The sequence below is a fragment of the Mus caroli genome, unplaced genomic scaffold, assembly GCF_978045245.1.
Source record: "Mus caroli unplaced genomic scaffold, Mus_caroli_1 scaffold_17, whole genome shotgun sequence".
NCBI classification, from domain to species: Eukaryota; Metazoa; Chordata; class Mammalia; order Rodentia; family Muridae; genus Mus; species Mus caroli.
The window spans coordinates 54,179,507-54,206,559 of NW_028227272.1; the positions used below are offsets into that span (position 1 = coordinate 54,179,507).

The window sequence follows — 27,053 nt, forward strand, 5'->3', positions numbered from 1 at the left end:
AAAGCAGGGCTGGAGAGATGGCTCTGTGGTTAAGAGCACTTACTGCTCTTGCAAAGGACCTGGGTTTGATTCTAAGCAACTACATTGTGTCTTGAGGGGATCACAGAATTGTTTCTTCCAAGAATCTGAGAACACTGGGGAAGCGGGTTGAAGAAAGAATGTATGGGCTGGAGGAAGGTGTGGGGTGGGTTGCAGTATGGCCTTATGTCTTCCAGGTTTAACATATTTACCCCATCTTCATCTTGCATTAGAAACTGCAGTGGCCTGGTAGCCATGGCAACTACTGAAGAAAAAGCCAGGTCTATGGTGACAGATCTATTGACCTGCTCTAGTAAAAAGAGGAGGGAAAGGCCACAGAAACCTCACCTCCTGAGCTCAACTGATCCTCCTTCCTCCTTCAATAGCTGGGGCTATGAGCACCCCAGCACCCACCTAGTGCCACTGGTTTTAGCCTACCTAAGGTACATATATAAGACGAATGTTTAATCTGCAGACAAAATACAGATAAAGAGAACAGACATCCTCCAGAGCAGAAGTTTTGAGCAAACTTGTATCAGTTTATTTACAATTGTAATTTATAAACAGTAACACAAACATCTTTACATTAATATTATGAAAAAAAGTCCCATAGCTGAGATGGTGGAAAAATGAGACCTCAGGACATCGCAATGAGGGCGTCGAGAAAATGGACGAGATGACATACAACAGTGGGGGGAGAGTTATAAATATCAAGTACCGCACAAGGTGCAATTTCATGCAAATGTCTTCAACCACTCAAATACATTGTTTTTATTTAGATATCAGAATAGAGTTCTTTTAATTATGTTACTGTTCATTCACTTGATTTCCATTAAGCAAATTAAAACACTGGCTACTGATGGGGTACATCTAGATATTTCTATCAACCAACCCCTTGGGAAAAAATGTATTACATGTTATGACATGGCAGGTTCTATTTACTATTTTTCAGACAGATTTTATAAAAATCATCCCATGGTCGGAAGATGTTCTGGCTCTCTCAGCACAGTGACTAATATGGGCAACAGAAATTAATCTGAGCAAGCTGTAAAACAAAGCAGACCATGTCCGTTCTTTCAGAGAGTAAGGATGGAACAAGTGCCAACTACTCAAACGTTACTGAGAAGGCAAAACCCAAGGGAAACTTTTAGAAAGTGACAGAAAAACAATGAAAAATTTCTATAGCTCTCTGATTATCTTTTTTTTTTTAAACTGGACATTAGTGTGGTCACAGGTGATCATGTCAAGGAGGATAATCAGTGTGTGCAAAGCATTTTGAAACAGCCTAGACCAAATGACCCATTTGTAACAAAGACCAAGGACATTTTTACAGGTACAATTCTGTCCCCCAAATGCTAATTTTAACCTTAACATGCCTACTTATTCTAGTGCTGTTAACTGTTCCTTAGCAACCTGGGGTGAGGCTCACTATCTCTGAGGCAGTTAGTCTCTGGATAATTACCCACTGGAGGAAGATGGGGGAAGCTGACACTTCGGTGTCTCACTATGGGCTGTGTTTTGAGTTGCTATGATCTCCATCCAGTCCATCAAACAGACTTCAATCTTTTTAAGAACAGAAACAGTGAGCTAATTATTAGTCTAACCATTTATTTTCGATAATGCTCATTGTAGTAAAACTCAATGTAGCAATTAAATCTCTTCAACTAATTCTATCCCTAAATTTCAGTGAAGACATTGCAAATATGTATGTGTACAGTTGTTTTAAAACCTGAAAATGATGCATGTCCTTTAAAACAGCTCTTCAAAACAGAACTGTAGTCTGTGCCCTTGGATCCATAGGGCACAAGGCCAGTTACTTCAAAGTCATTTAATAACTGACCTTTATAATAAATCATTATATAAAACCAAAGATGCAAAAGAAATTGTTAAAAAAGTGTACTCATCCCAGTATTGACTACAATAATTTGCATTTAGACCCTATACTCAGGCACCCCATGAGCAAATCAAAGGTCTCTGGTTAGTATTGAGTCAGGAAATATATTTTCATATTTCTCTTCGTTGCCTTAATTTCACTTAAATAACTTTCTTTTACATTAACTTTCCAAAGCATCCAACACTTTCATGATCTGCTGTTTTATGGCTCTGGTAGCATCTCCTGCATTTGGAATCAAATACCTATGGGGGAAAAGACATATGGATTAGTACAGCACTATTCCTTCAGATCTCTGCTGAGGTGTCACATAAAGGTAGCAGAGATGCCTATGTGCTCCATAAACTTACCTCAGCAGATGATCAAAATGCTACTAGAAAATCCAAAGTCAAAGCCTTGGGACTTTTCATCTATCACACAGCTAAGAATCTCTGAACTACTAAGTCTGTATAAATCACCGCACTTGCTGTCTAGTACAGATGGGATTTGAGCTGCTACAATTAGGATTTGATGGCATGCACTTCCCAAGACAATGGCAACTCCGGGACTTGCTGGTTTGACCTTAAACAAAACATTAAGTTGTCGTCTAAACAAGATTCAAACCATCTCCAGGTTAAGAAGTTTTGATGATGGAAAATAAAATACCAACTTAACATTCTAAGACAAATTTATTTCCCCACAAATCAGTATTTAGTGTAGCATTTGTATAATTCTTTTTCTAACATTGTTTTTATTTGTGTATATATATTTTGCACATGTGTATCTATGTGCACAGATACCAGATGAGGGTGCTGCATGTCTTTTTTTGTTTGGGTTTTATTTTGATTTTTATGTGTAGTCCTAGCTGTTCTAGAACAGCCACGATGGCCTTGAACTCAGATCCCCCTGCCTCTGTCTCCCATTGCTGTGACTAGAAGCGTACCCCGACCAGCTGGATGTCTTGCAGGTTGGAGTATAACACCTGTGAGCCATTGGACGTGGGTTCTGGGTGCTGGGAACTGAGGTGTAGCCCTCCCGACAGAGCAGAGTCTCTAGACTGTTACAGTGCTTCTTGTTTTGTTCTTATATTGCACTTCCTCAGTGGGGGTGGGGAGTACTTATGTCATGAAGTGGTAAGTTCACAGTCTGAACTCAGGTTGTCAGGCTTGGCAACAAGTGCCGTTAACTGCTGAGCCGTCTCTCTTGACCCCTAGATTATCATTAACGACTCTGGTGTGAAATTTGCTACAGCGTAACTGAAATCGTGCACCAGTGTAGAAGCCACAGATACTAGGAAGATGATTACAGATGACGCTATTCCAGGAGCGGAGCACCTCAGTAATAATAATAAATAAACAACTTACCTTTCAATAGCCAAGATTTCTATCCCGGAAGCACTGCTGTTTCCATACTTGAAGGTAATTAGCTCGGGATGTTTTTTTTTGGACGTAATTTTCACTACAGAATTTAGTGCTTGCCGAGACTGGATGTAAGCCAGTCCTTTCCTCGAAAGAATCTCCCGTAAGCAGTACATATGTGTGGCGGTAACCAACAGATGGCTTGAAAGAAAAAGAAGTTTAAGTGAATTGGGTTTCGACAGACATGTCAGTTCAACAGCTCCAGTGTAAAAAATTCAACTTTAAAGAATTATTTTTGAGTTATCTATGAATATATTTGATAAACAAGCTATATGTTTTTTCATCTAATATTATGTAAAATTGTTTTATTAACAGATAATACCATAATTATTTAAGAATAAAGGTATGTTTTCTAATGAGAAGTTGAGTGTAATGTGTAAATAATTTTTAACTTTAATGGACCACTCTCAGATTTTTTTTGTTTTGTTTTGTTTTGTTTTGTTTTTCGAGACAGGGTTTCTCTGTGCAGCCCTGGCTGTCCTGGAACTCACTTTGTAGACCAGGCTGGACTCGAACTCAGAAATCCGCCTGCCTCTGCCTCCCAAGTGCTGTGATTAAAGGCGTGTGCCACCACACCCGGCTCCATTCTCAGAATTTTTAACAGGATTATATGTATTCAAAACTATTCTCTGTCTAATATCATAAAGTCCACTAGGCAATTGTTGGGTTTCCTTACATATTTTATAATATTCTGCAACTAAATCCCGAAGGCAAATGGGCGTGGCTTAAAAACAAAGCAGAAAACCTCAAAACTCTTATACCTTAGCTCACTTTTAACACGACAAACAGTAAGGCAAGCTATTAAACATGCCTAGAATGTGAAACATTTGGCCACATATGGTCTAGACTCATGAAAAGAACAGGCACGTAGGAGAAAAGAGAAAGTCCCACCATCCACTGCGTGAGAATAGGCAGGCAGTGCAGGATGGACCCAGGGGAGAAGGGAAACCGTCAAGGCTAATGTGGGAACACTGGAAACCCTGGGGATGAGCTAATGTGGGCAGCACTGGTAACACTCGGGTGAAGTGATAGCATCAGAGTTATATCAGAAACTGCTGCTACTCTTAGGGTTGTACGCTGAAGCACTTAGGGTGAGCTGCTCACGGATGGCCTGGGTGTGCCTGACACTTATTATGGGGACTGTGAAGAGCCAACATGTCCAGGAGAGGGGCATCAGAGGGTTCAATGTACTATTCGATGTCCTGTCTCAGAATTTCCAAAATACAAAGTGCCTAAGACCTTTAAAAACAGACACTTAACAGGAGTTGACAGTGGGAAATGAGGTCTTTTGCACTTGAATAAAAAGTCCCTAGCACTTTACGTCTATACTGACTTTGTCCAATGCGAGTTTACTTGTAAAAACATGTTCAAAAGTACCTAGGAAACATATGTCCACTTTCTTTAACTTCTTTACAGGGAAAGTGATGCTTGATGTCCGGCTTGTTGATCCAGGTCTGGATGTTGACAACCTCTTTTCTATCATCATCTGACATGGATGAGCTGTCGATTTCATCTGGGAGGGAAGAGAAGGGTTGAGGCCATCAGCACCTTCGTAGCCTGTGAACACTTCTTAGCATGTGGACACACTTCTTAGCATGTGGACACACTTCTTAGCAACCACAAACTGTTGGTTGTGTTCTGAACGTAGGGCATGACAGTGAGAACCAAAGGAAGCACTTCAAATCCTACTGGCTCTGCTACAGAGCCACAGGGAAACAACCCTTACAGTAAGCAAGTCCAGTCAAACACCTGGGAGTACAGTTTGCACTTTTGAGAAAAGATGTCACAAGTGTGGTCCGGCATGTCAGTGAGAAGCACCTTTCTCAGGGCAGGGAAAGCAGTGTTCCCCTTTGCCAGTTTCTGACTTAATAAACAGCACAGGGGAAACTTCCTGAAGAGAACACGCTTATGCTCCAAGATCAACAATCGACAAATGGGGCTCATAAAATTGCAAAGCAGCTGTAAGGCAAAGGACACTGTCAATAGGACAAAATGACAACTAACAGATTGGGAAAAGATCTTTACCAATCCTACATCCGATAGAGGGCTAATATCCAATATGTACAAAGAACTCAAGAAGTTAGACTCCAGAGAATCAAATAACCCTATTAAAAAAAAAATGGGGGCCGGGCGTGGTGGCGCACGCCTTTAATCCCAGCACTCGAGAGGCAGAGGCAGGAGGATTTCTGAGTTCAAGGCCAGCCTGGTCTACAAAGTGAGGTCCAGGACAGCCAGGGCTACACAGAGAAATCCTGTCTTGAAACCCCCCCCCCAAAAAAAAGGGACACAGAGCTAAACAAAGAATTCTCAACTGAGGAAAGTCTAATGGCCAAGAAGCACCTAAAGAAATGTTCAACATCCTTTGTTGTTTCAGTAAATCTCCAACCCAAATATGCCCCGGCAATGAAAATGAGGCAGTGTTTGTCACTGCCCTGGAGCTCACTAGGCAGACTAGGCTGGCTGGCTGTAGATTAACTCCAGGGATCCACTTGTCTCTGCATCCTGGTTGCTGGGATTACCAGCATAGGCCACTCTGCTAACTAGTTTTATGACAACTAATTATGAAAGAGAAAACTTCAGTTGAGAAAATGCCCCGTTAGGTTGGCCTGAGCAAGCCTGTGGTGAATTTTATCACTGATGGCTGATGATTATTGTATCTGGTGCCTCCCCTGGGCTGGTAGCTCTCAGTGCTGTAAGAAAGCAGGCTGAGCAAGCCATAAAGAGCAAGGCAGTAAGTAGCACCCCCTCCATGGCTTCTGCTTCAGTTCCTGCCTCCAGCTTCTGGCTCTGAGTTTCTGCCCTCGGAGATGAAATGACCTGAGAACTGAAGGATAAAATTAACCCTTTCTTCCCTGAGTTGTTTTGTCAGAGTGTTTTATCCCAGAACTGAGAACCTAAGTTTGACAGTCACCAGAGTTAACCGGTTTTGTTCCTTTGATGGTACAAGGTTTCTCTGTGTAGCTTAGGTGTCCTGGGATTCACTCTATGCATCAGGCTGGCCTCGAACCCAGGGATCCCCTGCCTCTGCCTGGGAAGTGCTGGGAGATCAGTGCGCTCATCTTCAGAAGGCAGGAGCACCTGCCATCTACCCGAGGGAGGGAGGCATCGTGAGTACACTAGAGACTTCTGCAGCTGCCTCCGTCTCCCCACACTGCTGCATTCATGCACGCTGACACACACAATTCTAGTTTCCTCCTCTTGCTACCGCCTACTTTCCATACTATACGTAGGCGTGTTTGCAGGGAAGTGTTAACAGACCACAGTGGACTCATTCACAGTCCACCATCCTCTCCCTCTTGCTCCTGAAGGAAGTTAAAATAATCAGAAGGACAAAGAAATACATAGCAACAGGAAGATGGTGACAGAGATGAAAAAGGAAAAAGAACAGCTAGAAATACCATATTTACTTCACTGCAAATTTTCTAGCAGTCACATTTGTAATATTACTGAAGCATCAAATATGCTTCTCTTGAGCAATCTTACTGCTAAGAGCGAACTCTCTGGATATACTTTCACAGTTCATCCTGATATATGTATAAAAACGGAGCCACTCTAAATAGACAAAAATACCAGAAGACTACCAAAGTTGACTCTAACGACGAGGCAAATGGGTGATTATCCACAACAGAAAGAGAATAAACTGCGCTGGAGAGATGGCTAGGTAGTTGAGAGTATTGGCTGCTCTTCCAGAGGCCCTGGGTTCAGTTCCCAGCACCCACATGGCAGCTCATAACTGCCTGTAACTCCTGTCCCAGGGGATCTGATGCCTTCGCACAGACAGACATTGAGGCAGAACACCAATGCACATGAAATAAAAGTAAATACATCACTTTTTAAAAAAGAGAATAATCAGATATATGGGATATTGTGGAGGGGAAAGGACAATGACATTTACAGTTACAGGCTTCTCATATTTTTACTAACCTTTTTTTAACTATATTTTTAACTATTTTTACCAACATAACTTTTTTCTAACTCAATATACATATAAACTATGGTTACTTACATTATTTAGGCTGTGGAATTATAAGTAAAAATTATACATTGACTTTGATTTTTTTTTTTTAACATGACAATCCTAGGTAAACTAAATCTACTAGGTACTATAGTGCCATCTAGTGGCCTTTTAGGGCCTTGGCACTTTCCTTCAGACCCACAACTCTCAGGCAGCAGGTGAGTGTTCAAAGGCTTAAATACAACTTCCACCAATGGCTTGCTCCTCAGCTGATGACAGGTAGTTGAGGCCTATGCACAATGTCTGCGTAGATTTCTCATGAGCACCATTCAAGAATTCTAAAGCAAAAGCATTACTAAAAGGCCCTCTGATAATCAAAGGACCCTTTATTTCACAGAGTTCCTTGAAACCACGGGAAAACACAGATATTTACATTACAATTCATAACTAGCAAAATTACAGTTATGAAGTAGCAAGAATAATTTTTATGGTTGGGGATCAGTACATGAGCAACTAACTGTCAAAGCATTAGGAAGCGTGAGAACCACTGCCACAGACACTTCCTGCTAGGGAAGTCCTCCTGATAAGCCTTGGTTTGCAAGTCCCAGGACGACGACGAGCTCTAGGGGCTGAACAGAAAGAATGCAGGTAAGTGTATTACTACTCAACCTGTGTCATATTCCTCTTCATCGCCGATGCTGAACACAGGCTTCACTCCACGGTAAGGCTTGCCCACTCTGTCGCTGCTGCTCACGTGCCTGCATCAAAACAAGTGTAGGAAGGAGACACCACTAAGAGGTAACCAGAGATTTTTAACTCATCTGAATGTTCGAACACAATGTCAATGTTCTTTTCCCTTCACAGAGCACCCACAGCTTTAGGACAACTATATTGAGAAAACTGCAAGAAGATAAATGATGTAAGCTAAGAGTCATGTGCCATTCTATCCAGCCATGTGCCTCTCTATCCAGCCATGTGCCTCTCTATCCAGCCATGTGCCTCTCTATCCAGCCATGTGCCTCTCTATCCAGCCATGTGCCTCTCTATCCAGCCATGTGCCTCTCTATCCAGCCATGTGCCTCTCTATCCAGCCAAGGTAAAGCAGTTCAATGCTCCTCCCATTTAAGCCAGTGGTTAGGCGCTTCTGGGCCTGGGGAACTTACCCCTCTGCAGTTTCCTCATCGGAAACATAGTAATTACAAGAGACTTCACCCTTCAGGATAACTGTGAGAACGCGGCTATCCTCTCCCCTTTACAGAGCCTCAGCACACCACGTAGTGAACATGCAATACGAGCTTACTACACAGAACAAACAGCGCAAGAACAGGAGGGCCCACGGCTCTTCTGGTAGCTGCAAGTTCCTCAGAGCTTTTCCTCCATTTTTATCCCTGCTGCTTCTGTTTTAATCCATGCCATGATTCTACTTCTTTTACATAAATTAAAATGTTTCAGTAAAATATTACATAGTTCTGGGGGAAAACTGTTTCCTTTGTAGGATAACTACCCACTACAAAGAAGGCGAGACTTGTTCTTTCTTCACCTAACATAAAACCATTCAGATTCTTCCATTTTCTCAAGAATCTTCATCTTGAAAGAAAAATCATTGTGGGCTGGAGAGGTGGCTCAGTGGTTAAGAGCACTGGCTGCTCTTCCAGAGGTCCTGAGTTCAATTCCCAGCAACCACATATGCTGGCTCACACCCATCTGCAGAGGGATCTGATGCCCTCTTCTGGCACGCAAGTGTGCATGCAGAGCACTCCTACATTTAAAAAATTCATAAAAATTTTTAAATTCTTCATTTAAGTAGACTGAAATATTTACCTTTAAACCAAGCCTCCTTAAAGCAAGGGAGCAGGCAAACACTAAATGAGTTTAGTATGACAAACCCTCTTAGAATTGTAAGTTAGGTTAACCTGTACTTAGAATCGTGTTGAATAAAACATTTGTAATGCAAAATCATCCTGTAAGCTACCAAACTGTGATCATTAGGAAGTGTCAGAGTTTAGATCTGAAATGTCTCCAAGGAAGCCTACAGTGAAGTTTATTCCTGGTGTAGTGCTGTTTGGAATGTGGGAGAAACTTCAAGAGGCAAGGCTTAATGGAAGGCCTTCAAACATTGGGGTATGTTCTCTATGTCTCTGTCTCTCTGTCTGTGTGTGTATTTTGTGAGTGTGCACATGTGCACACCATATGCACCTACATGTGCATGCGTGCAGAGGCCAGGGGACAATCTTGGCTATTCTTCTCAAGTACTGACCACCTTGCTTTATGGTATAAACGTCTCTTACAAGACTGGGGATTACCAAGTAGCTAGGCTGGCCATACAGAGTCCCAGCGATCCACCTGTCTTTGCTTCCCTAGGGCTGGGGCCATAGTCATTCTTTTTTTTTTTTTTTTTTTAAGATTTATTTATTCATTATGTATACAGCATCCTGACTGCATTGTATGCCTGCAGGCCAGAAGAGGGCACCAGATGTCATTACAGATGGTTATGAACTACCATGTGGGTACTGGGAATTGAACTCAGGACCTCTAGAAGAGCAGTCAATGCTCTTAGCCTCTGACCCATCCCTTCAGCCCCTGCCCAACTTTGGTTTTTGTTTTGTCTTGTTTAATGTAAGCTTCTGGGATTGAATTAGGGTCCTCATGCTTACAAGGCAAGCATTTCCCTCCCTAAGACTCTCCCCCACCCTACAGTGAAAGTTCATATGAACTCTGTGACATGTCCTCAAATTCTCTTACTAAAATTGCTTTTTTTTTTTACACTTGTTAGATTGGACTATTTTTAAAAGGCCGTATATTGATATTTGCACAAACAACTACAGAAATAGTTTGGACAAGTTTTAACTTGCCACAATCAGAAATAACTTGATTCTTTCAAAGTGCTAATTCAATTACACTTTCAAAACAATACACCTATATGTGGACCACAGAAAACTAAAGAGAAAGTTTAGAACTTGAGAGAAAAATATAACCAAACTTCCCAGACATGACCTCAAATTCCTAAAAAAGGATGACTCATAGCAGATTATAATTCTCAAAAAGAACAAGTTTCTTTAAAACAGGCTAAGGTAAAATTAATAGTTTTCTTATAGTTGCCTTGTGTAGGAACAGTAAAAAAAAAAAAATCAAGTTACTCAACTGTACTTTAAAAATGCTGTTTCCTATCACTGGAAATACTGAAATGATGAAAAAGTAAACCCATAATTAACCCCACATGGCTGAGTTTCTATTCAAAGTATGACCAGACTCTTTAAAAATTCTCTCTCATCATTTGCTGGGTGTACACAGACTTGCACATGAGCTATGGAGTGTATGTGGAGGTCAGAGGACAAGCGGTGGCAGCTGCTTCCCTCCTTCTACCATGTGGGCCCAGGGACCAAATTCAAGCGACCAGGCTCAGAAACAAGCATCTTTACTTGCTCAGCCACCTGACCAACTGCATGCTCTTTTGTAAATACTCAATTATTGCCATACTAACATCTCAATTTAAGGTGAAGAAAATCCTGCAAGAATATAAACTGCAACACTGCATGTGGTTATTAAGTTCGCAGGGCTCACTGGATTAGCCTAATTTGAAAACTTAGCCCTTGCATCCTTACTGGGGACAGAGAAGGAAATGGACAGGACAGTAGAGACCATGTCTCCCATGATCTCCTTATGGAAAATCCAAATGCAGAACCTAGAACTATATCGCTTTCAAACAGATTTATACATGCTAACTCATCAACGTCAGTGCATACATCTTAATAAGAAAACTCTGAAAATTTAAAAATTTCCATAAAGTCCATGTTAAAATTTGGATGCTGGCAATGCAGCTCACTGATAAAGAACAAGTTTCAGCATGTTCAAGGCCCTTGGTTTAACTCCAGCATCAGGTTCTGACCATGAACTGTTTCTGGACTTCAGTTCTGTCATTTTCCATAAGGCCAGGAGACCAGTCAATTATTAGAACACTCAGGCCCCACTGACTCCCGACTCGGTGGACACTTCCCCCCTCACTGTTTCAGAATAAAGCCTGGAGAATTTATAAAGTCCTTGGATTTGAGCACGTTTGATTGCCGTCTGAGGAACAAGGCAATAGGAACATGCAGGGGAGAAAACTCAGGCACAAGACAAAAGGGGAAGCATGACGTCAGCACGGTACACTCCCATAAGCAGACTCAGAAGAGGGAAGCTCCCAAGCAACAGCATCTGAGTCAGCCAAGTCAGCACAAGCGAGGCTCACAGACCGCACGAGGCATGCTGGGGGATGGACGGCTCAGGCGAGCTGCCCTACTCATTGGCTTACCGCTCTGTACATGATCTGTCTGGCCAGGGAAGATTGAAAGACATTCTATAGCAAATCAAGGCAGAGGACAGAACAAAAATGATTATAAAAAATGCAGCAGCCTTAGAAAAGACACAATAAAATCAGTTTTCAACCCTAAACACAGTATAAAGAAAGGATTTCTATCAGTCATCCCAAGCACAGAGGAGAATGGAGAAAAGCCAGTCTCACATGATACCGCACCAGACGGCAGTCCTTTCATCTTATTATCATCATTAGTCAACCTTAAAAGTAAGCGAGTGCACTTGAAACAAAAACTTTAATGTTCACACCACAAATGCAGCAACAGAAGGTTGGGGACTCAGAAGCAGTGTGTAACAGTTTCCCTTTAGAGAGCAGATGTAACTTTATGGAGCACACAAATCCTTCAAGTTTGCTCAAATGCTTCAATGTCAGGCTACTTTAGGTGAGGTACAACTTGGGGGTTAGTGACGATAACTTCTTCCTTCCTTATCTCTGTACTTACTAACTAGGACGTACTTTTGTGTGCATATGCACTAGAGTAGAAGGGACAGTCAGTTCTTAGAATCTACTGTTTCGGCTGTCCCATGACACTGCCAGGGAGACAGGAGAGGGAAACCCTAGCATGTCCTCACGATCAGGCCTGCTCAGAAACAAGTTCCATATCAGCTTTTGTCACTGTGACATGATGTCATCTACAAAGTTCACACTTGAGAACTGTGCAATCAACTTACACACATCACAAAGTATCTCATCATGTTTTAAGTATGTTCACAACTTGGGTCTGGCCACACCCATAGCTATCCCAGGCTGCAGAAGGTACACACCTGAATTAGATTAATATTCTATTGTAGCACACACTCAGAACAAACAGCAAGGCAAATGTTCTTAAATTTGCTTGCCAGTTGTTTACCATGTCCCTTTTTTAATTCAGGGGAAAATGGTGTTTGTTTATATTTTTAAACAAATTCCTATAAGATGTGAACTTGGTAAAGTGGGATTCTGTTGTATTGAGCATAACCAAATTACCCAGGCTTTAAGTCCCTGAGGCACAAGGCCCTGCTATGAGGTAAATGTTTGCTGGACTGGGAAGCAGCTGCTCTATGAACTACAAACACAGGACATGGCCTTTTTGTAACGAATGGGATGAGGGACCAACTCAGATGCCCCTCCTCTGAGACAGAAAAGGATCTGCGGAGCAAACACGAGCAGCCTGCAGCAGTGACGGCGTGGTTTGAGCTGACAGATGTGGGACCCCTTCTCCAGCGCTCCAACTGAAATCCATTACAGAACATTTCTTCAGTTTAACTAATTACCCATCAGAAGGTCACGCTGTAAGAAACTCACCGGTCCACAGGAGTCGATGTGTTCTCAATAAAGCTAATGACCTTTTCCCTAACGTTAACGGATTTTGTCTTTAGAGCCACAGTCATTTTATTGACGAGGGATTTCATCCCTCTATCATTGGAACCATTACAGGATTCACCCTGAAAAATAAGAACACAGATGAACCACTCTCTACATAGTTAATGCATACATGACTGCTAAAAGTTCCCTACACTACAGACAGAATTGTATCCCCCACCAAATTCCAGTATTGAAGTACAAAAATTCAGTGTATCTCTGAATGCCACTGAATCTGAACAAAGCACCGGTAAAGAAACAACTGCAATTCATTTAGGTCAGGAACAATTCTCTTCACTGGGGAAGGGCATACATTTTCATATTTTCACGTGTGTACAGATATTCACCTTCCCACCTTACCCTTAGATGGCCTTTGTTCTATACACACATATCTATGTCTCTCCTCTTGTAAAGAGTGGGTTAGAGGATGGAGACCTGGGGTAAAGTGCTCACCCCGCAAGCAGGACATTCTGCGTTTGGGTCCCTAGGACCCAGGTGAAATCAAGGCACAACAGTAGGAATCTGTGACCCCAGCATGGGGACAGGGAGGGGCAGGGCCCACAGGAGGATGCCTGTCATTGACCACCCAATCTATCTGAACTGGTCAGCTCCAGGTTCAGCAACAGGCCCTGGCTTAAAGACAGTAAGGTAGACAATGACTGAGAAAGACACATGTCAACCTCTGGCCTAGCATACACACATGAAGAAAGGTGGAAAGCAATGTAAGTATTTAGCAACAGGGTGTTAACCAACAAATGAGAACACACACAACGGAATATTGTTTAGTTTTCTTGTATACCTAGAGGATTAAGGTAAAAGCAAATTCTCGGAGCAGCCTTATCTGCAAACACTGTAACGATGCTTTGATCATGTGGTTGAAGATAAACCTCCACGCATCTACAGTGTACAACCATGCATATTCTCGCTCTCCTGGCCCTCAGGCCTCCTGAGGGGAAACACTGTTAGCATTTTACTGCACAGGTGGAGAAACTACACTGAAAGGCCTTACTGGAAATCATAAAAGAGGAAGAGGGAATGGTCTCTACCTAAGTCCAAGTGAGTAACTGTCACCCTGTACAGCAGTTTTCTGTCTCTGTTGTACAGAATAAACATTGGTACATGACTATTTTGATTGATGTAATGACTACTATTTTGATTAATGTATTTTGATTGATACTACTAAATTGACGCAATGACATCAAACTCAACTGTCAAGACTTTTTGCTGAGATGAACTTACTCCCTATAGCAAAACCTCACAGTTATGCACATCACAACCATTAAACATCAAATACACGAGGCTGGCTAACTTTTCCCTTTCTCTACCTGCACCTTAATGTCCTCAACTTTGCAATAATGATTCCTCGTTGCGAACTAAGTATTTCCGACATCTTTTCTGTTATGCTGGGGTTCCAGGAGTTAAGCATCTTTTCTGCTATGCTGGGGTTCCAGGAGTTAAGCATCTTTTCTGCTCTGCTGGGGTTCCAGGAGTTAAGCATCTTCTCTGGAAAGTGATCCAGCATGCTCCATGCAGGTACTTACATCAACAGAGCTGATGCTGCCCCTTGACCCTGAGGTACTGGCAATCCAATGGCCGTATCCACTTTCTGGTCCCTCCACATTTATGTCTGCCAGGTGCTGCTGAAGGGCTGAAAGTAAACAAGACAAACAAAACAAAAGCTGCAATAGGAGACTCTCTGCCAAGACCAAATACCAGAGAAGTGTAACAAACACATCACAGCTAAATGAAAATGGATCAAGGACATAATGGCCACAAGTGTTGCCCTGCATCCCCACTGAGAACTCCAGGTCACAGCAAACCTTTCCCACCTGTCTAAAGCCCCCTTCAGAATCCCCAGAGAGATGATCAGTGGACAGTTTTTCTTTCTTTCTTTTTTCTTTTTTTTTTTTTCTTTTTGGTTTCTCTGTGTAGCCCTGGCTGTCCTGGAACTCACTCTGTAGACCAGGCTGGCCTCAAACTCAAATCCACCTGCCTCTGCCTCCCAAGTGCTGGGATTAAAGGCGTGCGCCACCACTGCCCGGCCCGAGAACAGTCTTTCAAGTACTAACACATAATGTGTAGAATTTCAACACATGGAGACTTCACAGCAAAGCTAGGAGACGTCAATCTTTTCCCATAACAACACAGACTTGGCCACTAATGAAAGATTGATTAATGGAGAGAAAAAAGTTACAGTTTTAAAAAGCTTTCTAGAACTCTAGACTGTGGCCATGGTGATGTGCACTAATAATCAGCTCTCGGGGACCCCAGGACAGAAGAGCATCAGCCCAAGTCACCTGGAGGCTAGACACAGAGCAAGACCTTAGTTTCTTTTTAACTTGTGTATACATTGTAAAATAATGCTTTTTTCCCTGAACATTCTTGAGAATTCTATGACTAGTAACCAACTTTTATATTGTGTTATCAGGATTTCTAATAATAGCAGGCAAGGGGTCAACACTTGTTTAACAATATCTTTTTTTTTTTTTTTTGGACAGGATTTAACTATGTAGCCCAGGCTGGCCTCAAATTCACAGAGATTCCCCCTACCTATGACTTGGAAATGCTGCACTAAAAGGTGTCCAACCTTGAATGGCAACAATGTAGTTTTAACAGTGTTTTGGTTTGGGAGTATTTTTGTTTCTATTTGTTTTTGTTTGTTTGTTTGTTTTGAGACAGGGTCTCATTTTTCCCAAGCTGGTCTCAAATTTGCTAGGTAGTTGAGAATGACTTTAAACTCCTGGTCCTCCTACCTCTACCTTCAGAGAACTGGGATTATAGGAGGGCAGGGGAGTAAATCCAAGGGCCTTGCGCATGTAAGCAAGCCCTTCAAATACTAAGCCAGAGCCCCAACACATGCGCACACACGCACACAGAAACACACACACACACACACACACACACACACACTCCCCTTCTTGTTGTTGTTGTTGATGGTGGTTGAGTTTGTCTGTTGGAGGTTTTATTTGGAGGGTGCTCCTGTTTGGTTTTGTTTTTTGAGATAGGGTTTTGCTATATAGCTTAGGCTGGCCTAGAACTCAACATGGAGTACAGTCAATTGGCCCTCAAACTCCTGATCCTCTTAAAAGGCTGAGGCAGGGGGATTAGGAGTTAGAGGACTGAGCTCAGTGGTAAAATGCTTCCTTTGTGTGTATGAGCCCCTGGTTTCAATGCCAAGCACCTTACAAAATAAAAAACAAAAAAGTTTTGAAATAGAAGCTAAATGAAATAAGCACAATTTAAAATGTGACTAGTCTGTATTCCCTCATCTCAGTTGTCCTTGTTCTTTGTGTCTATATGTTCTACTTGCCTTCTCTTTTCTGACAGTGCTAAATGACTGGAGACAGAAGGTACCAGTTTCATAACGCTAAATCAGCTCACTGGTAATCAGTTTATTTTTTATCTGAAAAGTATGACACAATTAAATGAATGTATTATAGGCTTACCCATAAATCCTCCACTGGCAATACTAACATATTCTTTGTTTTTCTGTAATAAAAGACAAAATTTAAGTTATTGTGAAATGTCATTTAGTTAAAGCCCCCAGATGGTCCTAAGCAATGGCAATCACATACACAGTTCTATATTAATTTCTAACATATCGCGTGTTCTTCGCAGTATGGACTTTAGCACATGGAGTTGCACATGTATTGATCTTTCATGTTGTATGGGCTTGATCCAAAGAGGGAGGCAGCTTGATAGCTATTAAGACTGTTTTTATTTGTGTTACAGTCTCCATAGTACGAGAGTCAAACCAAATTCAATGAAATTACATTTTAGACTTTAATCAAAGTAGGTTTTTAAAGTTTCAATTTTTTGTCTTTTCCTAAAAAGAATATAAAAATATCATAGTTGGTTATTTAAAAAAAAAAAACAAAATTACCATTTTGCAAACTATTAAAAACTATTAAAAAGTCAGATGTGTTACTTTCAAGGCCGAGTTTTCAGATCTCAAATCTGAGTCTACATAAAAGAACAAACAAACAAACAAAAACAACAAAAAACTAGGGCCAGAAACATGGCTCAGCAAGTAAAGGCATTTGCCACCAATCCTGATGACCTGATTTTGGTTCCGAGGACCCACATGGTGGAAGCTCACAAGCTGTGCCCACTTCTGCACACATACTATATGTTAATTAAAATGTCATATTTTAATTAAAAAACAAAAATATATACTGAATCTAAATAATGGCAAGCCAGGGATGAATGGAGAAAGAAATGACATCAGATGAACATGAGGAGCAAAGTTCCAAACATGGAAAGCTGCACAGACAACTAACTGGGTGTTTCTACCAGCTGTTTCTATAAAGAGCCGTCAGTGGCAGAGTGTCAGGCTGCATAAACTCACCAATCCAAGTGCTAAAGAGAGCCAGCTCAGGTCACGGGTAACAGATATGTATATGCACATATTGTGTATATGTATATGTTATGGGTAATGGATATATATATATATATATATATATATATATATAGTGTGTGTATACATATACATATAATCAAAACAAGTAAAAAATTAAAATAAATCATATAGCTATTAAAAGTTCGAGAACATGAAGCAAAAAAGGTTAATACAACAATGTAATCTGAGAATACATCCTGAGCACAGAGAAATCCAGATGCTGGCTAGGATGTGGAGAAAGAGGAACACTTCTCCATTGCTGGTGTGATTATAAGCTGGTACAACCACTCTGGAAATCAGTTTGGCGGTTCCTCAGAAAACTGGACATAGTACTACATGAGGACCCACTAATACTACTCCTGGGCATATACCCAGAAGATGCTCCAACATGTAATAAGGACACATGCTCCACTATGTTCATCGCAGCCTTATTTATAACAACCAGGAGCTGGAAAGAACCCAGATGTCCCTCACAGAGGAATGGATACAGAAAATGTGGTACATTTTTACACAATGGAGTACTACTCAGCAATTAAAAACAATGAATTTATAAAATTCTTAGGTGAGAACTAGAAAATATCATCCTGAGTGAGGTAACCCAATCTCAAAAGAACACACAGGGTATACACTCACTGATAAGTGGATATTAGCCCAGAAGCTTGGAATACCCAAGATACAATTCACAGACCACATGAAACTCAAGAAGGAGGAGGATCAAAGTGTGGATGTTTTGATCCTTCTGAGAAGGAGGAACAAAATACCCATGGCAGGAGTTATAGAGACAACGTGTGGAGCAGAGACTGAAGGAATGACCATCCAGAGACTGCCCCACCTGGGGATCCATCCCATATACAACCACCAAACCCAGACACTATTGTGGATGCCAACAAGTGCTTGCTGACAGGAGCCTGATATAGCTGTCTCCTGAGAGGCTCCACCAGTACCTGACAAATACAGAGATGGATGCTTGCAGCCAACCACTGGACTGAGCACAGGGTTCCCAGTGAAGGAGCTAGAGAAAGGACCCAAGGCGTTGAAGGGGTTTGCAGCCCCATAGGAGGATCATCGATATGAACTAACCAGTACCCACAGAGCTCCCTAGGACTAAACCACCAACCAAAGAAAACACATGGTGGGACTCGTGGCTCTAGCTGCATATATAGCAGAGGATGGCCTAGTCTGTCATCAATGGAGGAGAGGCCCTTGGTCCTGTGAAGGCTCTATGCCCCAGTGTAGGGGAATGCCAGGGCCAGGAAGTAGGTGTGGGTGGGTTAGTGTGGGGGGGGGGGGAGGGGGGGATGGAACAGGGGGTTTTCAGAGGGGAAACCAGAAAAGGGAATAACATTTGAAATGTAAATAAATAAATAAAGAACATAATAAAAAAAGAAAGAAAACCCATCAACACAGTGATAGATGGCACAGTAATTTTCCTACCTCACTTTCTACATGAAAATAGATTCCATATGGTTTAAAACTTATAATTAAAATAGTATTATATGAGCATGTAAGAAAAATGTTGAGAAAAAGATGTTACGATATAAAATTGAGAAGCTTACAAAATATATGGATACATGGATATAAAAGTAAAAGAACGCTAGCTGTGGATTTCTCCACGGTGTCAGCCACAAGCAAACAAGACATATCAACAAGAGCATACCTGTAAGAAGTGTGCGAGGACCATGTTCATGTACATGTCTTCTTCCTCTCTGCCACTGCCCATAAAACAGAGGTGTTCCCCGCCAGCTATGGAGCCAGACTCAATGGACTGTTTCTGTGCTTCTAGCAAGGACTTTACTGACTGTGCAAACTCAGATGGATTCTGGAGCATCTAGATTATTTTGAAAAATTAGAAAATTGGCAAGCATGTATTTGTAAAACCGGAAACTACATCCATGCAAATTACCAACATTAAAAACCAAGCATTAAAGGGATGGAAAATGCAAAGGCATAAATAAGTAAAATTGCAGGGATATGTTTATGTATATATTGGAACAAAGGCTGAGACAAACACTCCTTTTTTTTTTTATAACGTATTTTCCTCAATTACATTTCCAATGTTATCCCAAAAGTTCCCCATACCCTGCCCCCACTTCCCTACCCACCCATTCCCATTCCCCTGGCCCTGGCATTCCCCTGTACTGGGGCATATAAAGTTTGCAAGTCCAATGGGCCTCTCTTTCCAGTGATGGCCGACTAGGCCATCCTTCGATACATATGCAGCTAGAGACAAGAGCTCCGGGGTACTGGTTAGTACATCATGTTGTTCCAACAATAGGGTTGCAGATCCCTTTAGCTCCTTGGGTACTTTCTCTAGCTCCTCCATTGGGAGCCCTGTGATCCATCCAATAGCTGACTGTGAGCATCCACTTCTGTGGACAAACACTCCTCAATCAGAAGGAAGAACTGTTTCACATGGACCAATGCCCAGCTACAGTAGTCCTGAGTCATGATGACAGAGTCTAGTTCTGAACAGAGGAAATAACAAGGATGGATCCAAACAGTTTTCCTTTTCGTTTCCTCTTACAAGGCAGTCCATGTATGTCTTAGAAGACATCAGAAACAGTAGAGACCATTTACTTATCATTTACTTTAGGTATTAATAAAACAAAAATCAAAACCCATTGCTCACCTTCAATGAAGTAAGTATACCAAAAACTACAAAAACTCTAAGCTCTCATTACTAAAATCCCATACAGCAAAAAAATCCAGGAGAAAAATGGGCAGATTAGAGAGAAGAGCAATTTAATAGTTTTGAAGATTGTTATGTCTGAGTGACTACCTGAGGGATCAGAGCCCTTGGAACTGGAGTTAAAGGCTGCTATGAGCATCACGTGGGTGCTGAGAAACAAATTCAGGTCCTCTACAAGACCAGCATGTGCACTTAACCTCTTAGACATCTCTCCACCCAAGGAAAAAGCAACTTTAAGAAGAGAGAAAAAGGAGTTTTCTCCTTGCTTGCTTACCTCTATTTTCAGTCTATTCTAGAAAACAAACAAAAACCCATGACTGATAACGCCCCAGAATGCTGATGACACAGAGCCTTACAGAGCCAGTATTGAGGTACAGGATCGTCAGGCTTTTTAAAGCCACATCCCCCAACCCAAGTATTCTACTTTAAAGAGTCTCTTTACAGAGCTATTTCGAAAACGACACAAAATATGTGGAAAGTTTTCCTCAGCAGCTTCCTAACAAAACTGAAAGTAAACTAAATATACATTCACCGAACAACAAACTATGATCATTCCTGCACCATGGCCCTCTGTGAAACATTAAAGGGAATGTACTTAAAGGGAAAGGTCCCAAGAAACCACGAAGCAAAGGTAACGTGGCAAAGAAAGAGTATGTATTCAAGGTGAAGACTGAGCAAGCTGATGACAGTGCTGATTCAGCATATTCTGTGCAACGTTAACTGATGAAAATGAAGGTACCCATGAATCATGAGTAAAAGGAGGGACAGGCACAGCTCTCACTCAGAGGACACAGACAGGCTAGCATGTCCTTTCTCACCCAATGCCCAAATTCTAAGTAGGACCTTCATTTTCTGTTAGTTTCCTCTCCATACCACCTAGCCCTTAAACCCAGCCTTCCGGCTCCAGGACCACTATCTCTAGACAAGATGAGGAGGGAATGGAAGGCTGTGTATTCAGCTGGAGGGAAGGGGGTGGGGTGGGGGTAGAGGGTACCTCCCTATTCAGCTGTCCTCCACCTCTGAGGCTTACATGGTGCCAGTCTCAGTGCCTCAACAGCTCTAAGCGCCTCTTATGATCATATTTATTTTACTCATTCTACAATGGGAGTTACCCTAGGCTCCGGTGACTTTAACAACTGAGCAATTATATGTCAGATACAAAATTGTCTGCATATTAGTTATAAAAATACTCATAAACTTTAAAAATGTCTTATAGCAAAAACTTGTAGGATTCTTATCCACTTATGCTAAGAGCTCCTATTTCTACAGTACTTACAAGGTGCAAGGCACAATGCTAAGTGATCTACCTGGGAGATAGCTCACAGTGAGTGTAGAATTTACTGACATAATAATGGAAGGAGCGTGAGCCACAGGTAACAGACATCACTTTATGACAACTGCCCCTAGAAGAAAAGGGACCTCAAGCCAGTCCCACAGGGCAACTGCCAGAAGAGAGCACCCCATTGGGTATAGGGTCATATAGATCTAGCTAGAAGCCAGAGGGAGATCCCGTCTCTCCCAAAACATCAGACGTGCACTTGGACTAACCAAGTCTGAGTCTAGGTGGAAGGCGGTTGCCAGATGCCCAGCGTTGTACTGCTCCGCAGGACGGCAGTCCACCACGAAGAACCGGACCCCTTCCTGAAAAGGAAGCAACACGGGGCATTCTGGGATTAGACATGAAGTCCACACAACACACCAGATAGTAAAAAAGAAACCAAACAGGGTGTGTGTGTGTGGGGGGGAGGTGACAGGCGGTTTTTAAATGGATCTCACAGGGAATTAGGAGGGCCCAATTTATCCACACACAAAAAGGGAACCGTTAAGATGTAAATACATTTTTTTTTTCTTATGTATTAAGCTTGAAAGTCTCACTATGTAGCAAGACTCTGGCAATCTGAACAGAAGTTCTATGTTAGAAATAGACACTTTATTTCCTTAAACTCAATGCTCGACAAACCATTATTTTCAGGTCCACAGACTTACAGGCCATCCAAAGAACTGTTTCTCTTGTGTATGGGGGAGCCAGGCTCATATGTGCCCTCTTCTCTTTTTTCTTTGTTTAAGACAGGGTTTCTCTGGGTAGCTTTGGCTGTCCTGGAACTTGATCAGTAGACTAGGCTGGCCTCAAATTCACAGAGATCTGCCTTTCGAGTGCGGGGACCAAAGGCATGCACCGCCACTGCCTGGCTACAACATATTTCCATAATTTTCTATGAGTTTCTTTATGGCATTAAACCATGTGATTCAACAAGCTGTGTAGCTGTCCAGAATTAACTGTCAGAGGCTACGTATACCCCCTTTAAGTTCTTCATACTATGCCATGTTCAGTTGCTTTACAAACGTGAAGAAAGGGCAATTTGTAAAACTGGTGTCTAGAGAGACAAAAATGAACTGGTGACAATCAAAGTAGCACACAAGATGGACGTGAAAATGGCCACATGGGCAGGAGATATAGCATACTAGTCCACAAAGGCAAGGAAATGACAAATTAATTTCTCAGGAATCGATGACACTGGGGGAATGTGCGTATTTATTCTTGGTGGCAGGTATGGAACCCAGGGCCTCAGGCATGCGAAGCACATGTCTAACCTTGAGCTACAACTGCTCCAGTCCCTTCCGTTCAAAGGGCACATTCCCCGAGTCCCCGAGTCCCCGACGCATGGGCGGTTTTGCTTACCCCTTGCAGCTGATTAGCTTGAAGGATCTCTGATACTGAAACAGCCAGACACAGAGCCTGGCTCAGATCTGCCTCATCGTCCTTGATCCCCAGGAGGGTGCTACCAAAGAGATGATGGTTATCCTACACAAAGAGAAAACTGTAAACATTACAAAGAAAAATCAAAGCGTTCTTCCGGAAAGTATTTTATTAGATATAATAAAATGTGAACTAACTGTCACCACCTCAGTTTAATTGACTTCTCTTAAAACTTAGTATCATATAATCTCAAATTGTATAGGATATATGTGTGTGTGTGTGTGTTGCAGTCAAAGTCTGTCAGAATTCACACAAAACAACTAAAAAAATAATTCTACACCGTTCTATATCAATACCCACATTAAATATTAACGGTTGGAGCTGAAAATGTCAGTAGTAGAATAAGCTTACACTGGGTCTGCCAAGTATATGGGTACACAACATTAATTGAGAAGGTGAGGCAGGGGCATTGATTGAGTTACAAACCAGCCTGGTACATAGTAAGTGTCAGACTAGTAAGGCTATAATATATAGCAAGATCTCTCCCAGAAGAGGATATAAAGGCTGCGGGGCTCAACCTCTAGCACTGAGGAAGAGTGCAATGATGAATGGGTCAAAGAAGAAATTAAAAAAGAAATGAAAACTTTCCTGGAACTAAATGAAAATGACAACACAGCCAAGCCTCTGGGACAGCAGGAAAGCAGCCCTACGGGGGAGCTTAGAGTTCTGACTTATTAAAAACCAAAGGAGCACAAAGAGATGACTTAATGATGATATTAAAAATCTGGAGTCAGGCAGTGGTAGCACACATCTTTAATCCCAGCCCTTGGAAGGCAGAGGCAGGGAGGTGGATCTCTGAGTTCAAGGCCAGCCTAGTCTATGAAGCAAATTCTAAGACAGCCAGGGCTATACAGAGAAACACTGTCTCAAAAAACAAACAAATAAACAAAAATCTGGAAAAACAAGAACAGATCAAATACAAACCAAATCCTTAGCAAAAATTATAAGAATCAGAGCAGAAACGAATAAAATAGAAACAGAAAACAATACAAAGAATCGTCAAATCTAAGAGCAGGTTCCTTTTTTTTTAATTAGATATTTTCTTCATTTACATATCAAATGCTATCCCCTTCCCTAGTTTCCTCTCCAAAAAATCCCCTATAGCCTCCCCCTCCCCCTGCTCCCCAACCCACCCACTCTCACTTCCTGGCATTCCCCTATACTGGGACTAAGGGCCTCTCCTCTCACTGATGGCCAACTAGGCCATCCTAAGAGCAGGTTCTTTAAGAAGATAAATAAGATGGACGGATCCTTGAGCCAATTAACCAAAACTTTTGTACTCAAAGCACTAGCAGGGGTAATACGGTAAGAGAAAAGAATTAAAGGGATACAAGTAGAGAAGGAAGTCAAACAGGCCCTATTTCCAGATGGCATACACAAGAGAGCCCCAAAACTCTACTAAAAAACTTCTAAAAATGATCAATCCAACAACATGGAAGGATACAGAATCAACCTGCTATTGATTTCAATCGTTTTTTTCTATGTATCAACACCAAATGCAGGAAGAACAGAGGTTCTCGTGTTCACAGAGAAGCACTACAGGAACCAGGAATGTTAAAAACCCGGACTGGCTCTTCATAGGGAGAGCTGCTTTAGTGGACACAGTTAATAGTCTGGTGACCTTTGTGCTATCTGGGAGGCCACAACCACACTGGATCCTTCCCCAGGCCCTTATAATCAGTTTGTCAATCTATGGAACCTATCTTTATAGCAGGTGTCACATACAATCAATCTATAGGGGTCATCTTTACTGAAAGTATCACATGTAATTTATAAAGAATTTCAATGTAGTCATGTCTTAAGGTTGACTGTATACACAACATTCGATTACCTATCACCAGGAAAAATTGTGTTGTGTTTAACTGTGTGTAAACTACTCAAGTCAGACTACCAAAGTATGAATCTACACCAGCTACTGAGTAGTGTTTAACTACAGTAGCTACTGTCTTGCCTTCCACAGATCATTACTCTGTGGGTAATGTCTGTTCACAGAGAACCCCATGAACACGCAGACAGAGGATGAGATCACGGACACACTTCCCCTGACAACAACTTCAAGAAAATAAAGTATCTAGGAATAAACCTAACCAAGGAAATGAAAACCTCAGGAAACTTTAAACCTGTGAAGAAAAAGATAAAAAGACACTAGAAAGTAGAGAGGCTCCCATGCTCAGGCATGGGTAGAAATATTATGATAGTGACCATTCTGCCAAAAGCTATTTACAGATTTAACACAATCCCAATCAAAATCCCCATTTCATTCTTCAAAAAATCAAAAAGAAAAAACCTATTATAAAATTCATGAAGAGCCACAGAAAACCCTGGATCACCAAAACGGTCCTGAGCAAAAAGAATAATGCTCAAGGGAAAGCCATCCTACATCTCAAAATATATTACAAAGCCATAGTAAAAAACACAATATGCTAATGGCACACTACACACAAACCAAAGCCATGCAGAGCAATGGAATAACCCCAAACCTGAGTGCACGCAGCTGCAGCCACTGAGTACTGACAAAGATGCTAAAAGTCTGTGCTGGAGAAAAGAAAGTATGTTTAACAAACGATGCTGGGAAAACTGGGTGTCCACATGCAGATGAATTAAATTATACCCATATCTATTACCTTGCACAAAAACTAGCATCAGATGTATCAAGACCTAACCATGAAGGCTGAAACACCAAAACTGCAAGGAGAAAACTAAGGCAGTTCCATCCCTGACAGGTGTAGAAAAGGAGTTTCTAAGCAGGACTCCATTTGCCCAAGAGTTAAGGCCACAGTTGACAAGTGGGGCACAGTAAACCAAAAAGCTCTCCACAGCTACAGAAAGAACTAGGTTCCTGGGGGAGGGGAGCCCACAGACTAAGAGGGAACTGCCAGCTATACATCTGACACAGACTAAGAGGGAACTGCCAGCTATACATCTGACACAGACTAAGAGGGAACTGCCAGCTATACATCTGACACAGACTAAGAGGGAACTGCCAGCTGTACATCTGACAGGATTAATGATCAGAATACATAAAGAATTCAAACAAAACAAAGATTCAAAAACAATAAATAACCCATTCAAAAATAGGCTTGGACTCTAAACAGAGCTTCCAAAAGAATAAATAAAAGTGGTTAGAAATATCTCAAATAATTTTAATCATCCCTAACAATTAGGAACTGCAGATCATAATAACTTTGAGATCCCACCTTATCGAAGTCATAATGGCGAAGATCAAAACTGACAGCAAATGCTGGAGAGGATGTGAGTACTGAGAACCTCACTCACTGTTAGTGGGACTGCAAACTACTGCGGCCACTCCAGAAATCAGTGTGGAGAATTCTTAAACTAAAAGTAAATCTATGATACGACTCAGCTATAGCGCCCCTTGGCTTACGCCCAGAGGACCTGACCCCTTCCTCTTCAGACACTCACTCAGCATGGCATGGCATGGCTGCTCTAGTCACAAAGCAGAAAAAAAATGGAAACAGATTAAGTGACCTCCAACTGACAGAGAGTGACAATATGGTACATACACACTGTAGAATACTACTCAGCTGTAAGGAAGAATAAATCACAAAATCTGCAGGCATGTGTAGCTCTCCATGCTCTCTGAGGAAATGTCCCGTTGTGACAGAGACCATGACAGAAAACCACAACTCATCAGGACAGAGTTGCATAGCCCAGTCCCAGTGGACACACGTACACACAACTCAGGCACCCGAGGCTCAAGAGAGCCTCTGTCAAAGGGGGCAGAAAGACTGTGAGAGCCAGAGGGACAGAAAGTTTACTGTCAGAGTGTGTTTCCTGGAAATGTCCAAAGTTACACCCATGAACCTCCACATGACTTCCTAAGCATGACCTGAACAAGGTCAGGAAGACACACCCTAACGTGGAAGGGGAAAAGCTCGTGAGGCCTCAACTCTAAAAAAAACAAAAAACCAAAAAACAAACAAAAAACCAAAAACTCCAGCCACTAAGGAATGTCGCGTGTGGGAGAAAAAAACCTTCCCCAAGAAGAGGACGCCTATCAGTTATCTAGTGCCAAGTGGTCAGCCCTGAAAACATACACACAAGTAGCATGAAATAGACTGACCAGGCTGTACTTAACTTCTTTAGTTATATACAAATATATGCCTCCAAGAGGTAAAGTGACCTTGCCATCATTAATAAGACATATCACGCAGATCTATGTCACCCAGGCTAGACTCCACATAACAGAAACCTAACTACAGAAACCTATCCCACCACTGGATCTCTGTC

The 27,053-nt window shown here is 41.8% G+C and overlaps 1 protein-coding gene across 4 annotated transcripts in view; it reads right to left on the reverse strand.

Moving 5' to 3' along the window:
• Positions 1 to 536: 536 nt before the first annotated feature.
• Positions 537 to 27,053, reverse strand: part of Tbc1d23 (TBC1 domain family member 23) — a 54,205-nt gene continuing 27,688 nt past the window's right edge. For 3 of the 4 annotated variants that reach the window (XM_085832462.1, XM_085832464.1, XM_085832465.1), the window contains 11 exons: positions 22,725 to 22,847; positions 21,593 to 21,685; positions 19,013 to 19,183; positions 16,403 to 16,445; positions 14,498 to 14,604; positions 12,900 to 13,039; positions 11,553 to 11,597; positions 7,931 to 8,019; positions 4,684 to 4,819; positions 3,253 to 3,447; positions 537 to 2,154 (listed from right to left, as the gene is read on the reverse strand). In XM_085832462.1, coding sequence (XP_085688588.1) covers positions 2,073 to 2,154; positions 3,253 to 3,447; positions 4,684 to 4,819; positions 7,931 to 8,019; positions 11,553 to 11,597; positions 12,900 to 13,039; positions 14,498 to 14,604; positions 16,403 to 16,445; positions 19,013 to 19,183; positions 21,593 to 21,685; positions 22,725 to 22,847 — 1,224 coding nt within the window. In that variant the 3' untranslated portion in view covers positions 537 to 2,072. The remainder of the gene's footprint in view (positions 2,155 to 3,252; positions 3,448 to 4,683; positions 4,820 to 7,930; positions 8,020 to 11,552; positions 11,598 to 12,899; positions 13,040 to 14,497; positions 14,605 to 16,402; positions 16,446 to 19,012; positions 19,184 to 21,592; positions 21,686 to 22,724; positions 22,848 to 27,053) is intronic. The other variant, XM_085832463.1, reaches the window with a different exon arrangement.